Below are 15,571 nucleotides of genomic sequence, written 5' to 3'. Positions count from 1 at the left end.
GTCTCTGGACCAAAGTGTGGGCCTCTCCCACAATGTCCCCTGCTGCCCCTGCTATAAATTACTACATACTCTAAAAAGAAATCAGACAGTGAGGAGAAATGTGACATAAAAAAAAATAATCAGCGATTTACTTTTTGCCCTCGTCATTCTTTACTTTCACTTATGATCTTGTTGTTGATGAGTATGCAACATCTCTATCGCAAATGTCTTATCCTTTCTAAACAGATGTCCAGTCTATTCCTTTATAAACTTGATTAAGGTGACCCCAGTGAAATATTTTCATTTCTGTTTTCACCAGCTCCCCAGAAGCCACTTCAAAATAATATTCTGAGGAGACTGAAGAACGAAAGTCACCAGCATCAGGGCAGATCCTTCACAACAATTTTGTGCATCTCTCACGTATTACTCAGTTTGGTAGAGGAAGCGGCATGAATGGGATAAACGTGATTTTCTGGTCTTTCAGAATCAGAACACAGCTGTCTTTCAGAAAATAATTTCTCCAGAGTGCATAAAAGATCTCTAAATAATTGTTCCACTATTTAATAATTAAAAACAAACAAACAAACAAAAAACCCCAAACACCTGTTTTTTCCATCCTGAACTTACTCTCCAGATAACAGAAGAATGTCCTTAATTCTAATAAACAAGAATTAAACGTTCCATTTAATAGTTCTGAAGCATAGTATCAAAAGAAACGGTGATCAGTTCATAGTACTGGTATCAGAGGAAAACTACTTATTTGAGATAGTGATAGTTCAGCAAGTTTCCTTTGGATTTTGGATTAATCCATTTTTTGAAATATTCTTTCTTTTTAAAGATTTTATTTATTTATTTGAGAGAGAGAGAGAGCATGAGCAGGGGGAAGGGCAGAGTGAGAAGCAAACACGGGGCTCAATCCCAGGACCCTGATATCAGGACCTGAACAGAAGGCAGACGGCTTAACCCACTGAGCCATTCAGGTGCCCCTGTTTTTTTTATTTTTAAGTAATCTCCACCCCCAATGTGGGGCTGGAACCCACAACCCCAAGGTCAAGAGTCACACACTCTACCGACTGAGCTTGCCAGGCACCCCAGATTAATCCATTTTTATAAAGACATTCCACAGCAGGCTCTGTTCTATAATGTTGGCATTTTTACAAGGTACAATTATACTGGTTTGAAGAATAATTTCAATTTCATAAGGAAGTCATTCATTCCTTAAATTTCAAAATATTTCAAATTTCTGGCATATTCTCTCCCGTCTCCAAAGCCAAGTACAACCCCCCTGCTAATAATTAGGCCCTGTTTTCATTCCCTGTAGCATGTGGGTACTGGAAAAGGAGGAGATACTTTCACCTAATTTGAGATGAAGTGTACTTTAACATTTTTACTTAGAGATGGGTCTGTTTACGGATGGGCAGTCGTTCTCAGAGTGCGATGCCAGGGCCAGCAGCGATGTCATCAAACCTGGCAATCCAAATGCAAGTTGTCAGGCCCCATCAGACAAACCAAAACTTGGATTGCCGAGTCCAGCAGTTGGTCTTTATACAAGTCCTCCCAATCATTCTGATGTATGTTCAAGTCTGAGAGTGATGGCTACTGGGAATGGAAGCTCAGCATCCTAGCCGAATTTGGGCTCAGGTCATCCTCACTTTGATGCCTCCTTTTAAATCAACTGGTGTCCCAAACTAGAGCTTAGGCCCCAGTAAGAATGACCTAAGATACCAGTAATACCTTTCAAAGTGCTTGAAGACTCCTCTGGCCCATGCATATCCTTGAGTTGGGTGGGGAGTAAACCCACCTTCACTGGCAGAAGGCTAACACAACATTTGTTCATAGGCCTCGTAAATGCAAAGCATCTCAACTGCTCTTTTAGGTGTTTGATGATTTTAGTGGTTCAGAAAGCAAAAATCAATGTCATTCTTGGGCGCCTGGGTGGCTCAGTTGGTTTAGCGACTGCCTTCGGCTCAGGTCATGATCCTGGAGTCCCGGGATCGAGTCCCACATCGGGCTCCCTGCTCAGCAGGGAGTCTGCTTCTCCCTCTGACCCTCCTCCCTCTCATGTTCTCTGTCTCTCATTCTCTCTCTTGCAAATAAATAAAATCTTTAAAAAAAAAAAAAATCAATGTCATTCTTTTACTGTATAGAGGAAAACAATTCAAGGTCAGGATTCCCAGGAAATAAAACCTTAAACAATGTAAAGTTAAAATCAGTCATAATGTCTAATTGCAAAAATTCAAACAGTCAAAGAGACATTGCCCCCCAAATGGAGGAGGAATATCCCCCAAATCAGGCTACATCGTTTAACCAAGAAAATCAACTTCAAAGTGGATTTACTTAATAATAGTACTGAGTCAAATCAGTTTTCCAGGAAGGTGACGGATGGAAAGTTTACTCTTTTGCAGCAGTGGTAAGAAAGTGTTTTTTGTTCAGCTTTGCTGTTCAAAACTAAGTGAGGCCTTGCAGGGTAACGGAGACTACAGAACCTTGGATTCCAGACTTAGTCCTGGAATGCTCTAGAAGGAACTACAGGCAAGTCATTCATCTCGAAAAGGAGAATGTTGGACTAGATCAAGTGTCAGCAAAGTATGGCCCTCAGGCCTGCCACCTGTTTTTGTATGGTCTGAGAGCTAAGAATGTTTTTTACAGACAGCATTTGCAATCAGTTTGATAATATGGAACATTTTCTTTGAAACCTAAGTGAAATGTTATCTCTCTAGAAAGTAAAGCTGTATTTTTTTTTTAAATGACTTCATTATTACTACTATATTTTGAATTCCATCAATAAAAAAATTAAAGAAAATTTGTTAGAATTTTATCTTATAAGTACCTTCTTAATATTCTTGGTATGACTCTTAAGCCTAAATTCTTCAGCTATCTGGCTCTTTACGGAAATGTGTGCCAGTCCCTGGACTAGATGATTTTTAAGTTTCCTTCAAAGACTCAATGTTCAGATAATCTCAGTGAATATCAGTAAAACCAGTTGTGGAATGCAGATGAATTGGACGTTGTGGATTTGCCAGTGCTTGGCCATGTTTTGCTATTTGGGAGTAGAATATAATCAGAAGGACCCAAAAGTAGATCCCCGTTTCCCTCTGAACAATTTCCCTGCCCATCTTCATCCATAAGCATAGTTATTCAGTCCACACTGCCTGGGTTAGAAAACCAACCCTGCCTGGGGCAAATCCTTCATTTTCTTTGCCCCCGTTTTCCCATCTATACTGTGGGAAATCTGTTCATGTTCACAGCTTCCCCAAAGATGGCTGGGGCTTGCGTGTTGTTATAAAAACTTCAAAGCGGAAACCTATTTGACAGATTATTTTCTTTTCCCATCAATTTTTCTTAAATTATTCATAAAATAGTCTAGCAAGTGAACAATTAATCAGAGAACTGATTCGATAATGCCCTTTAAAAGTGACTCTGATATTTCTAAAGCAGATTCCTAAAGCTACTGAATCTACTGTAGAGCCAGGACACACGAGGCGAGTTCCCACAGAGCCTGTCTGGAAGTGTGTGCCTCATACCAAACCTACATGAAGAGCTTGGAGGGACCCTGAGGCTCCCCAGAGCCAAAAGTACCCTGGAGACTAGTTTGCCTGAAAGGTTCAACTTTCCTCTAGAGAAGCCACTGCTGGAATTTCAGCTTTGACCTTCTGGGGACTCTGTATTAAAATGCAAATCTGTCACCTAGGAAGGTAATTTTTAACCCATTTGTGTCTTTTTGCTAATACTTTAGCCCAAATTAGGTTTTTCAAATTAGCTAGATGGCTGAGAGCAGCACTTAAATATTGAAACAAATCAGATTCTCTGACATGGGCTCAGGCTAATCTTTATTAAGGGACTCAGGTGATTGTGATAAGAGCCCCAACACTTTTGGCCCCAAGCATTTGCAAGAGTCCCCGTGCACGTGCGTGCATCCACACCGGACTTAACGTGGCCGACTGGAGAGTAGCTCTGCCAGCAAGAAATATGAGGCAAGCCACTCAGATAATTTTAAGTTTGGTAGTCACATTAAAAAAAAAAAAAAAAAAGGTGAGATCTAAAAGGTGAAATTAAATTTAATGATACATTTTTTTAACTTGATATACCCGCTATGTTACTGCTTCAATATATAATCAGTATAAAAATTATCAGTAAGACACTTTCCTCCTGCAGTGCTCTTTGAAATCCGGCGTGTATTTTGTACTTAAAGCCTGTCTCAGTTTGGACCAGCCACATTTTAAGTGGTCAGTAGCTGCCTATGGCATAAATTGGCCATCTTACCAGCCAACGCAGCCCTGGGAGCCTTGAATTGGAAACTGGTTCGCAGATTGCAAAAGCGTGGCTGGTGAAGACAACCACGGGATGGACAGTGGGGACGAATGAAAGTTGGGACCATCCTCAGTTCTTCTGTACTCAGTTATATCAGTGTCACATTTTTGCTGAAGGTCAGTGTTAATCCCATGTAACTGCATAAAAACTTTAGAAATTCTAAACAGGAGCTGGGGTTAGGTGCTGACGCTACCACTTAATTGTGTGCCCTCCGGCAAGTTACGTAAAACCCTCAGTTTCTTCACTTGCAAAATGGGAACAGAGATAAAGCCTCAGGCTCCCAGGGTTGTTGTGGAGAGTAAAAAAATAATGCATATAAACACCATAAATGCTCAAGAAATGCTTGATATGTCATTACTGTTGCCGTTATTAACTATTTTTACAAATCAAAATTGCTTAGAAATGAACTATAAAGACAGTCTTTTTTGATTTCTGTAAAAAAGAAGGAAAATGGCCATAACATTGATACACAATCCTTTTAAGGAGTAGGCTTAACTAGCTGCTTAAATTGGGCATTGCACCTCATGTAAATCATCTATGCACCAAGAAATCCTGAAGATACTACATTACCTTCAGAACGTTTTTGGTTTTGTGTTTAACCAGAAATTATTATGTTTAAGGATTCCACAGGGAAACTTCTATAGAAGACTATCCTAAAATGCAACTCGTTATGAGACTGGGTGAGCCAATGAAAGAATAGAAAAGAGTTTTTCTTCTTCTTCTTGTCCTCATTTATCTTCTCCTTTTTTTTTAAAGTCAGCAGAAAGAACTAATTAAGGCAAAGCTAAAGGAAATGAATTCAAAGTTTGCACTGCACATGTGAACTAATCTTCCCACAATGACATGTTTGAAAGGCCAAATAAGGCGCTCCTTCATACTGTCCTCCAGCAAGGGGGCAGAAGGAGTTGCACTCACTCTTGGGTGTACAATTTGTCTCACTACTGACTTGCTTACCAAGCCATTACCATTCCAAAATACAGTGTAATAGTTCTCACCTATGGGAGAATGATGGAAAATCACGTGTGTCAGTGCTTGCTCTTACCAAACACACCTTTCACGGGGATTTTGTTTAGAATGAAAGATGTAGTGAAAAGCTTAAGATGCAGATAAGTGGCGAATACACAAATATGGGATGTACTTACACATTCACGCACCAAAGGCTGGAAGGCTGTGAACCACGAGAGCAAAGAAATGTAGTCAACCATCAATTTAGTAGGTCATTTTGAATGTAGGCAGCAAAATGGCTGTGCGCATGAAAAACCACTGCTATATTTTGAGAGATCCTTTCTAAGAATCCTGAAATATTAATAACATGGTCTTAATGTAGTTGGAGACAAAGGAATGTGTTAGGGGCTGCAAGGTTGTCGAGAATAGCACAATGACAATTGTGTACTTTGCTTGCGCTGGTAAAAGCTGGAGGAAAAGAGAGTAAAAATAGGGTGTTTAGGGAAGGGCAGCCTTCAGTTTTCCAAATAGGTATAAAAACTCCGTATTCCCCAGATGAATTCACATATACTTATTCTCGCTAACACATTCATGCCAGCTTCAGGGGCACGGAGAAAAAGCATAAAGTCGCGAACTCCGTTTTTTCTTTAAATTAACATAAACATACAACTCATTTTTTTTTTAATAAAGATTTTATTTATTTATTTGAGACAGAGAGAATGAGAGACAGAGAGCATGAGAGGGAGGAGGGTCAGAGGGAGAAGCAGACTCCCTGCCGAGCAGGGAGCCCGATGCGGGACTCGATCCCAGGACTCCAGGATCATGACCTGAGCCGAAGGCAGTCGCCTAACCAACTGAGCCACCCAGGCGCCCCCATACAACTCATTTTTGAACTTCAAACAATTCAAGACATCCTATAATTTGACTTTTGTGAATGATGAATTTGATTTTTTAACTGGAAGTAGTCCGATCAGTGTAGAAATTGAGGAAATAGGAATGCTCTGTTTTTCTCTTCCTTACCACTTTTTGAATGTGCTCTGTTTTCATGTGGCCATGAATCCATCAGGGGCCAGTTTTTCTTGTCAGTCTTCCACTTCCATTGTGAGATGTTAGATTTTGATGCCCGATGGAAGGGAGGTGCATAAGGATCATCAGGAATGTGGAGAATTTTCATCCAATATCCAGATGTGAAAAAATAAAGCAATTTATGCCTTCTCAGCAGTCCTTGCACCACCAAACCTAACACCAGGTTTCTACCACTTGCTTTGTTGTCTGTAACTGAGTGACAGAGTGACAGACAGGTCCCAGTGGGTCTGTTTCTGAGTTCAGGCACCCATCATGTTTGATGTGGGAAGGACAAGCTTGACCCTCGGTGCATCTTCCTCCCAAAGCTGGCGTTGCTGATTTTAATCGAAACCCTAGGGCCATCTTGAGCATGACCAAGGAGCACCTTGCATATTGAACCATACCTAATTATGTGATGTGTATAAACTTGAGACACATAAATCTCAGTCATTGGAGCAACTTGTTTTTCTAAGATTCTCCGGTCCAGTGAAAGACGAAAGCAAATAAGGGAGAGATTGATCTCCCAGTGCTTTTTATTGTTGGTGCTGCACACGTCATAAAGTTTTGGCTCGTTAAAGGAAATTCCATAAACAACTTTAGTTAATCATAGTGAAGTCACTGTGTTGCCTTTCTGGAGCTTCTGCTCAACTCCCTTTCCGCTTGCCATTACAAGAGCGTGATTAAGAAAATACCAACAGGATGTGCAAGAGGGAGGAACAGACTTCCCCTGGAAGCCGTATAGATACTTGATGGATGAGTCATGAGACAAGCCAATGTGGCCATATCTCCTTAGAGGATCAAGCAGTTTCGTGAAGCTCTTTTTTTTATCTACTCACTTGAGTAAAATCTGCTTGGTTGCTGGCATGGTGGGTCTCCTTTGGTGGTTGGGCTGATGGAAAATGCCTGATGCGTCCTTCTGCCAGCCGGTATTTTTGATAGTTGAGGAACATCTTAAGGATGAGATACATGGAGAAAATTGAAAGTGAATCGTACTGGAAAGATTGTGGGTAACTGTCACCTTTTTTTTTTAACTGCTGGTCTTATGAAAAAACTTGATTTTGGACAGCCTTGTCACTGTGGGTTTAATACTGATGGTGTTGGTCAATTTTTATTTCAGGTTGAGACGGATTTGGGAGGTGGTGGTGAAGGGCATAGGGGAGAAAAAGGGGCGAGTAAGGCCCTATTAATAATTTTTTATTGTGAGGTTTCACAGAATTATTGAGATTTTCCACATTAGTAAAAGCAGTTCTTGGTGTCAGTGTGATGTTTGCAAAGATGAAGTCATGGAAAGCATGTCAGGTGCATAAAGAACTATATGGCCCATGTTCTCTGCAGCAGCCCCTTAGGGTGTGTGTGCATGAGGAGGAAGGGGGGTGTTGAAAAAATGGAGAGGGAAAAACAGGAGGGTTTAATTAATTGGAAAATCAACATAAAATATCTGCTGATCTTAAAAAAATCTTAACGTATTATATTCCACAATCTGCAGTTGGGACTTTATATCAGTTTCCCCTGAAATTATGACCATGTCTTACCAACTCTTTTTTTTTTTTTTTAATGCTTGGTTGCCTTTACCTGCAATTAGGAAGCAATGAGCAATAATTTTTTGTAAGGACTTGGATACACTTCCAACTGTTGGTTCAAGATCAGGCTCTCAGCTTCCACAGCATGTAGCCAAGAGTATAAGCTTTGGGGGCAGAATGTTTGGCTCAAAGCTGGTCCCTGACATTTATCTGATGCATGGTCTGGTACCAAGAATGTCGTGTTCAAAGCTGGTCTTCCTCGTTTCTAAGGTAGAGCTAATCACAGTGCCTGTGCAAAAGGTGTTATAGGGATGGGACAGTATTGTGCATATAAGCAACGTATCTGCATGTGGGAAGCACTCCGTAAACTTAACTGTAATTTTATTGACGCCACTGGTTTTAAGAACGTTTCCTCCATAGGGCTCCTTGCCACCTGATCAGGAACATAACGATTTAAAGAGTGACTGTAATTAATTAATGTTTTTGGTTGCTTTACCTGCCTCTGAAGCCAGGTGATCACTGGCGGTTAAGAGAAATGTCTCCTTTCTTCTGAATCAAGGAGATGACATTTTGCTTTCTTCTGTTAGCAGTGGTTTTATTGTTTGTTTGTTTTTCCTTCTTTCCCATAGCCTGCAGAATTGGATATTACAAGGCTCTCTCCACGGATGCTACCTGCGGCAAGTGCCCACCCCATAGCTACTCAGTCTGGGAAGGAGCCACGTCGTGCACCTGTGACCGAGGCTTTTTCAGAGCCGACAATGATGCAGCCTCTATGCCCTGCACCCGTAAGTTGTGTGCTTCTGTCCTATTTCTTCGATGCCAACAGCTTTCATTACCACCTAGTAGGGCACTGCCAGGCCTTCTCCCAGGATAACCGTGCAAGGGGCAAATTAGATCAAATATGAATCTTTTCTTATTCAAAGCAGGGGAGATGCTTATGAGAAGCAAGGCTGTTCCTCGCCGTTCTGGTTGTCTTCAAAGCACACAGCTGCCCACAGACTACTTCTGTGGAGCAGAGATAGAGCATTCAGCGTTTGTCTGACAGTGTAATTAGAGCTGAGATTGGAATTTCGAAATGGCTTTAGCGTTTTCTCTAGGAGTCTTGGGGAAGCCTGACAGCTGTGGGGGGAAACAGGTACAGGGCAGGGTTCCAAGGCTGGGATCACATGTGGGCTATGGTTTCAGTTCTGGGCACTGACATCATGGCTTGCGTTGTCATTACCCTTCTTCCTTCTTTCCTCATAGTTTTGTGTTCATAACATTTAGGCCCAGGTCCTAATAAATGCCTGTTTAATGACAGGCACTCAATAAGTGCTGGGCTAATGAATGGATGGGGTTGGCACCTTGGTATGCAGGGGAGCAGGGAAATCTGTTCTCACACTTTCTATGGACAGTGCTCCTGGTGTTGCCATTTCTTTCACGTGCACTGTGGGCTTCACAGACCCTGCAATGGCTGTGACCTTGACCAGAACAGGGAGTGGTGGGACCAGGCGTTCCACCCATGGTGCTCCCATTGGGTGAGTCAGTGTATGGAGGGATGGAGCCCAGGGCTGGGCACACAGGATTCCCACAGGTTTGAGCTTTGTTTTCCAGCCCGCCCAGTTAGGAGCTAATTCACTTATTTAGTCTTTTAAAGTTCAGCCTCGTTTCCTCATCTGTAGAATGGAGTTAATAACCGTACCTCCGCCATGTTGTTGTATTTAGTGCCCTCATGTTGGTTACATAGTATATAAATGTGTAAAGCGATGCTACTCAATATATTTTAGCATTTACTGTGTTTATGACTATTACGGATTTGTTCCCTATTACAAATTCCATCTTGGCTGGCCTGGAGCCGACATCCCCCTCCAAAAAGAAGTATTTTCTGGTTTGGGGGCACTTGGGCCAGCTGTGAGGCCATTGTCTTAATTCAGTCAAGTATCACCTCTAAAGGGAATGGGAAGAGCTTTCAGATCCATCCCAATTGGCTGAGGTTGGCATACCCTCCAGAGTTTCGATTCCTTTTTTCTTTTTTCTTTTCTTTTCTTTCCTCTTCTCTTTTCTTTTCCTTTTCTTTTCTCTTCTTTTCTTTTTTTAAGATTTTATTTATTTATTTGGGAGAGAGACAGAGATAGCGTGAGAGAGCACGAGTGAGGAGGAGAGAAGAAGCAGGCTCCCCACTGAGCAGGGAGCCCGACGTGGGGCTTGAACCCAGGACCCTGAGATCATGACCTGAGCCGAAGGCAGACGCTTAACTGACTAAGCCGTCCAGGTCCCCCCAGAGTTTCTTGTCTAGCCAGAGATGACGATGACAGCAGTAGAAAGAACCATTTTAAAATGATGCTCAGGTAACGTATCAGGCACTTTCAGGAAACCTTATCACAAGGCTCATGTTATAACAAATCTATAAAATAGACATTATCTTCATTTTATAGACGAGGTAACTGCCAGCTCAGAGATGTTAAGGAACACACCCACGGCTCCATGCCAGCTTGATGAAAGAGCCGCACGACCAGAAGGTTCACCTAGTTTGGATCGTTGGCAGGCTCTCTTGCCCACTCCCCCAGGTCGAACACAAACTTCCTCCAGAGGGAAAGAGTATACTAGGACCAGCCCAGAATACTGGGCACGGATTTTCTCATTTTCTGTTGCTTCCCTAGACTAAGTACTTTCTCTGGATAGCCATGTTTGACAAGCTCAAGTCCCAGACTTTTTCTTTTCCAAGTATCCTCATCCTTTGTTCCATGATGTGTGATTAGGGTAATGGTACACTCTCCTTCTCTGTCCACACCGGCTGCCAACAGTTGTCCAGGTGTGGGATTTTAAGGCACGGCAGCAAACCCAAAGGGCAGTATTGGGGACGGACAGTGTGATGGTTGTCTTTAAGTTGCAGCATGTAGTCTACCACCTACTTTTCATACAGTCTACCACATACTTTTCATTCACACATACTTTTCTTCCAGAGGTTGGGGCTTGACTGTGTTATGAACCTCATAAAATTCATCTTTGATGGCAAGATGGACTGGGTCTTGCTCCCAGGTATTTTTAGTCTCATGATTCTGATCTGTCATGCAGCCTTCTAGAACCATGGGCCAATCACTTAGCTACTGCAGCTTTGCTACGTGGGAGTTTTGGGAGACCCCAGAGGTCACCACCTGCCTGAGTTACTGGAATGCTTTGCCCTGTGTGTCAAAGTGCGGTAGCTGAGACCTTGGCATTCTTATGTTTGTGTCGGAATAAATTGTTGCCTTTATCTTGAGGATACAAATGAGAAAAGGAAAATACGGATTTCAGCAACTGGGGGCACTTAAAAGTTTAAGAACTAAAGCAACTTTTTCATTTTTCACAGATTGCTTTCAGTGATGTGAAGAGAGGAAGACTGGGGGCTCTTTGTATCATTGATAAAAGGTCCATGAAAATACCAAAGTGATCTGTGATCTTTTTTGCTCCTGCTCCATCCTCTTGGAACTCCGCCTACATGGCACTGACTCAAGTGCTTTGCGTTATTCTAATGTTTATTGAGTCAAGAGGAAGCACAGTACTGTTAACACCACCAAGTTCTGAGGTTGTTAAACCGCTCCAAACTGCAGCTTACTCATCTGTCAAATGGGATTCTCAGCGTCTACCTGCAGGGTTGTTTTAAGAGTTTAGTAAGAAAATACTTGTAAAGGTCTGGGGCGCCTGGGTGGCTCAGTCGGTTAAGCAACTGCCTTCGGCTCAGGTCATGATCCTGGAGTCCCGGGATCGAGTCCCGCATCGGGCTCCCTGCTCGGCAGGGAGCCTGCTTCTCTCCCTCTGACCCTCCCCCCGCTCATGTGCTCTCTCTCTCATTCTATCTCAAATAAATAAATAAAATCTTTAAAAAAAAAAAAAGAAAGAAAATACTTGTAAAGGTCCAGCACATGGTAGGAAGCTAACAAATGTTTGTCCCTTTCTTGTGTCTCCAGCTGGTCACTGCCTCCCCCAGACTAGCTCCAGAGCACATTGCCATGCGTCTGACTGCCTCTCTACGCCTCTTCTCCCTTGACTGTGAAATTGAATTACCCAGTGGCTGCACAGCGCTCCAGAATCTCTGGGGAAGAGACTTGGGCATCAATATTTTTACAAGTTGCCCCTGTAAATTATACTGTAAAGACAAAGTTGAGACCACTTCTGTACAGAGTTTATTTTTAAGTTCTTTTTTTTTTTCTTCTTAATTTAATAGACTTTAACTACAGAGGACTCTTTTTTTTTTTAAAGATATTTATTTATTTATTTATTTATTTATTTGAGAGAGAATGAGAGACAGAGAGCACGAGAGGGAAGAGGGTCAGAGGGAGAAGCAGACCCCCCGCTGAGCAGGGAGCCCGATGTGGGACTCGATCCCAGGACTCCAGGATCATGACCTGAGCTGAAGGCAGTCGCTTAACCAACTGAGCCACCCAGGCGCCCAAGATTTTTATTTATTTTTTGAGAGAGAGAGAGAGAGACAGCAAGAGAGGGAACACAAGCAGTGGGAGTGGGAGACGGAGAAGCAGGCTTCCTGCTGAGCAGGGAGACCGATGTGGGACTCGATCCCAGGACCCTGGGATCATGACCTGAGCTGAAGGCAGACGCTTAACGACTGAGCCACCCAGGCGCCCCTACAGAAGACTCTTAAGGCCTCCTTTGAGACAGGGATCATTAAGGAGGTGACCGTATTTTGCTAATAGGTATACCAGTAAGTTAGGCAGCAGGATAATCTATTCTAGTTTACGGCTCATTCTAGATTTCTCCCTTCCTGCACTGTCCACGACTGTGGCCACTAGACACATGTGGCTCTTTAAATTAAAACTGAATTTTAAACTTGACGTTAGTAGTTTTCGTTTCTCACTTAGCTTGCCATGTTCCAAGGGCTTGATAGCCACATGTGGCTAAAGTGACCATACTGGACAGTCCTGGAGTATTTCTGCCATCGCCGAAAGTTCTGTTGGACAGAGCTTAGTAGGCATTTTGATAGAGAAGCCAGTGGGAGTTTCTCTAAGAACCTTTTGTTCTAATAACCCAACACTGTGAAGCCCTTCCCCCATGCCTCACCCCCAGCTTTATCGGATTCTTTTGACAAGATGTGGGGATGGAAAGGAACATAAACATCAGGGATCCTTTCAAACTGATTCCAGCTTTTAATCAGTTCTTACCAGTTGGTTAAGCCAGGTGACAAACCCAATTCCCTTGTGCTGACAGCCATGATAATCAGGCACCTTCTTTGTTCATTATGCTATCTTTAACCCCAGCATTCTTATGCAGCCCTGCATTTAGTGATCACTCACTGTGACGGCACACTAATGAAGAAATAAAACACACTCTCTGAGACTCATTCTTCTAGCCAAAGAGAGACTCTGCTCCACTGGTTTGTAAAATCAGGTTTTTGTTCACTTGGAGAACGATTAGACCAGGTGAATACAAGCGGCATTGGCTAATTTGGAAGGAAACCCCTAAGAAGTTCTTCATACCATCTACACTGCTTGAGAACTTCAAAGTCTTGAATGGTAAATAAACTTGATTTTTAGGAAGACTTCTCTTGGAGTTTCTGTCTAAGGTTCACATAAATGGCTGCCTGTGGATTAGACAGTGCTTCCATAGAAGCATCATGAATATTTTCAAGAAAATAATCCACACCTGTTAGAATAGAGAGTCAGAAAAGTGCTTCGTAAGTCTGAAGGGGTGTAGAAATCTCATGGGCGTCACCTGGGGTTTTGCATTTCTGACACATTCCTGGATGCTGCTGAGGCTGCTGGTCTGTGGATGGTCTTCATGTGGTTAGGCTTTAGATCCTTCCTGCTGGATGGCAGGAGATGGGAGACCTTTTTCCATGGCTATGCTTCAGCTCAGCAGTGACTCTAGGAAGATATTGCAAGGGTCGCGAACATTCTCCCTTGATGGAAATGGAATACTTTGTCTCCCAGAAAGAAAACCCAACCTGGTTCGGAGTTACATAATCAAAAACACCCACCATGGAGCTTTGTTTATTTGTTTGTATTTTCTTCTCGAGTCTGCATCAAGTTACTGCCTGAGACACGTGTATCCATCAAGAAAGGTGATGGCATGGGAGCCTGGGTGGCTCAGTTGGTTAAGCGACTGCCTTTGGCTCAGGTCATGATCCTGGAGTCCCGGGATCGAGTCCCGCATCGGGCTCCCTGCTCAGCAGGAAGTCTACTTCTCCCTCTGACGCTCCCCCATCTCATGTGCTCTCTCTCTCTCTCATTCTCTGTCTCTCAAATAAATAAATAAAATCTTTAAAAAAAAAAAGAATGCTTTAAAAAAAAAAAAGGTGACAGTTTTGTGACACCACCAGCGCCACAGACCCCGAGACCTCTCTATACACAAGGATGCTGTTTAAGCTGATGAAGGCATTTTTATGTCATGAATCATTTCTTAGAAGGAAGTCGAGTGTGATTTTCATTAATGAAATCAACATCCTTTAGCTCTACGGAGACCCAGCCCCTCCCCTCCAGATCTCCTTCACCTTCTGCTTACCTTTCTGGGTAGTCAGGAACGGGGTCTGACCATCAGCAATGTTGAGAGAAGTCAGCCACATTCCTTTGCAGGAAGACTGATTACTTTAGTTATTGAGTTGCTTGTTCATTGGTTATAGTGAGAAAGGTCTTCGCTCCCCCCACCGGTAGATGGAACCGATATTACAGTTAAAGGAAATGTTCTAACCCCTTATTGTGCTTCAGAGTGCACTAGAAAAGAAAAAATGCCTTATAGAAGAAGTAAATTGGCTTTGTATATCTAGAGAGAAAGAGCTAATTTGTTATTTTGCCACCTTTCCTTCTGAGCACCATTACCAGGATGGTGTTCTGTATTTTTCAATTGGAAATCTGTCCTGTGCTTTTAGGTACTTCTTATTTAACTTGTTTGGTGAAACTTCTTAGAACCTCCTGATTGGAGCGCTCCGTAAATGAGAGATTGTTGTTTTAGATTGCCAGCTTGAAGGGCCTTCACAACTCTGTCTCCAAGTAAATGGCCTTGAATAATTCAGTCAGCTGTCCCAAACAAACAAAGAGTGATTGATTGATACTTAGGCATGGCCTAAAATATTCCAAATTTGCAGCTCTTAAGACAATTCATACCGGAGAAGCTTTGAGCTAATGAGGGCACATTTACCAAGATCTATGACGAAAAGTCCTGATTTGAAAAAGCTTTCTGCAGGTTTGGGTTATCAAGAAATTGAAATAGCTTAGCTCCAAACAGCAAACATCACTTACTTTGTCTTTACATTTGCCTTTTCTAATTAAATTTAGTGCGTCACTGTATTTCCTCCAGAAAGTGTATTGTTTCAAAATTACCATTTCAGTTCTATTACTCAAAGCCCTCACTTCTAATGCTTTCTGACAGTTATCAACATAATGAACCATAATGAAATGATGAGCAATCTTCAGTGGAAACCCAATGTGGATCCCAGTGGTGTTGTATGACTGTGTTGTTAAAATTTGAATGCAAATTAAAATAACATCGTCCTTACTTGTTTCCAAGGTCAGGAGAAGCGAGATACTTTTTTTTTTTTTTTAAGTGCTTTCATTTTGGAAATCTCACATCCATTTTCAAACAAGCCCTTGAAGGTGCCACTGATGTTCGATTCAATTCTCTGCACCAAAGATTTACATGCTTAACAGTCTGGCTAAGGGATTTTGGGAGGGATGTCTGCCATGAGTCTTTAATGTATAAACCATAGCATAAAAGGTAGCCTTCGGTTTCAAGTCAACTACATTGTTTTCCCCACCCAAAAGCATATATCTCTTTGCTCTAGA

The 15,571-nt window shown here is 42.3% G+C and overlaps 1 protein-coding gene across 9 annotated transcripts in view; it reads left to right on the top strand.

Moving 5' to 3' along the window:
- EPHA4 (EPH receptor A4) overlaps positions 1–15,571 on the top strand; it is a 145,518-nt gene that overhangs the window by 55,693 nt on the left and 74,254 nt on the right. For 7 of the 9 annotated variants that reach the window (XM_045867892.3, XM_064587134.1, XM_054505998.2 and 4 more), the window contains exon 4: positions 8,450–8,605. In XM_045867892.3, coding sequence (XP_045723848.1) covers positions 8,450–8,605 — 156 coding nt within the window. Of the gene's footprint in view, positions 1–298; positions 5,970–8,449; positions 8,606–11,148; positions 11,636–15,571 lie in introns of those variants that run through there. The other 2 variants (XM_054505999.2, XM_045867900.3) reach the window with 2 other exon arrangements.

This window comes from Mirounga angustirostris, unplaced genomic scaffold (assembly GCF_029215605.1).
Source record: "Mirounga angustirostris isolate CCGP_5_RB_7025 unplaced genomic scaffold, mMirAng1.0.hap1 SCAF_3, whole genome shotgun sequence".
NCBI lineage: Eukaryota > Metazoa > Chordata > Mammalia > Carnivora > Phocidae > Mirounga > Mirounga angustirostris.
This window is presented reverse-complemented; position numbering and strand designations above follow the sequence as displayed.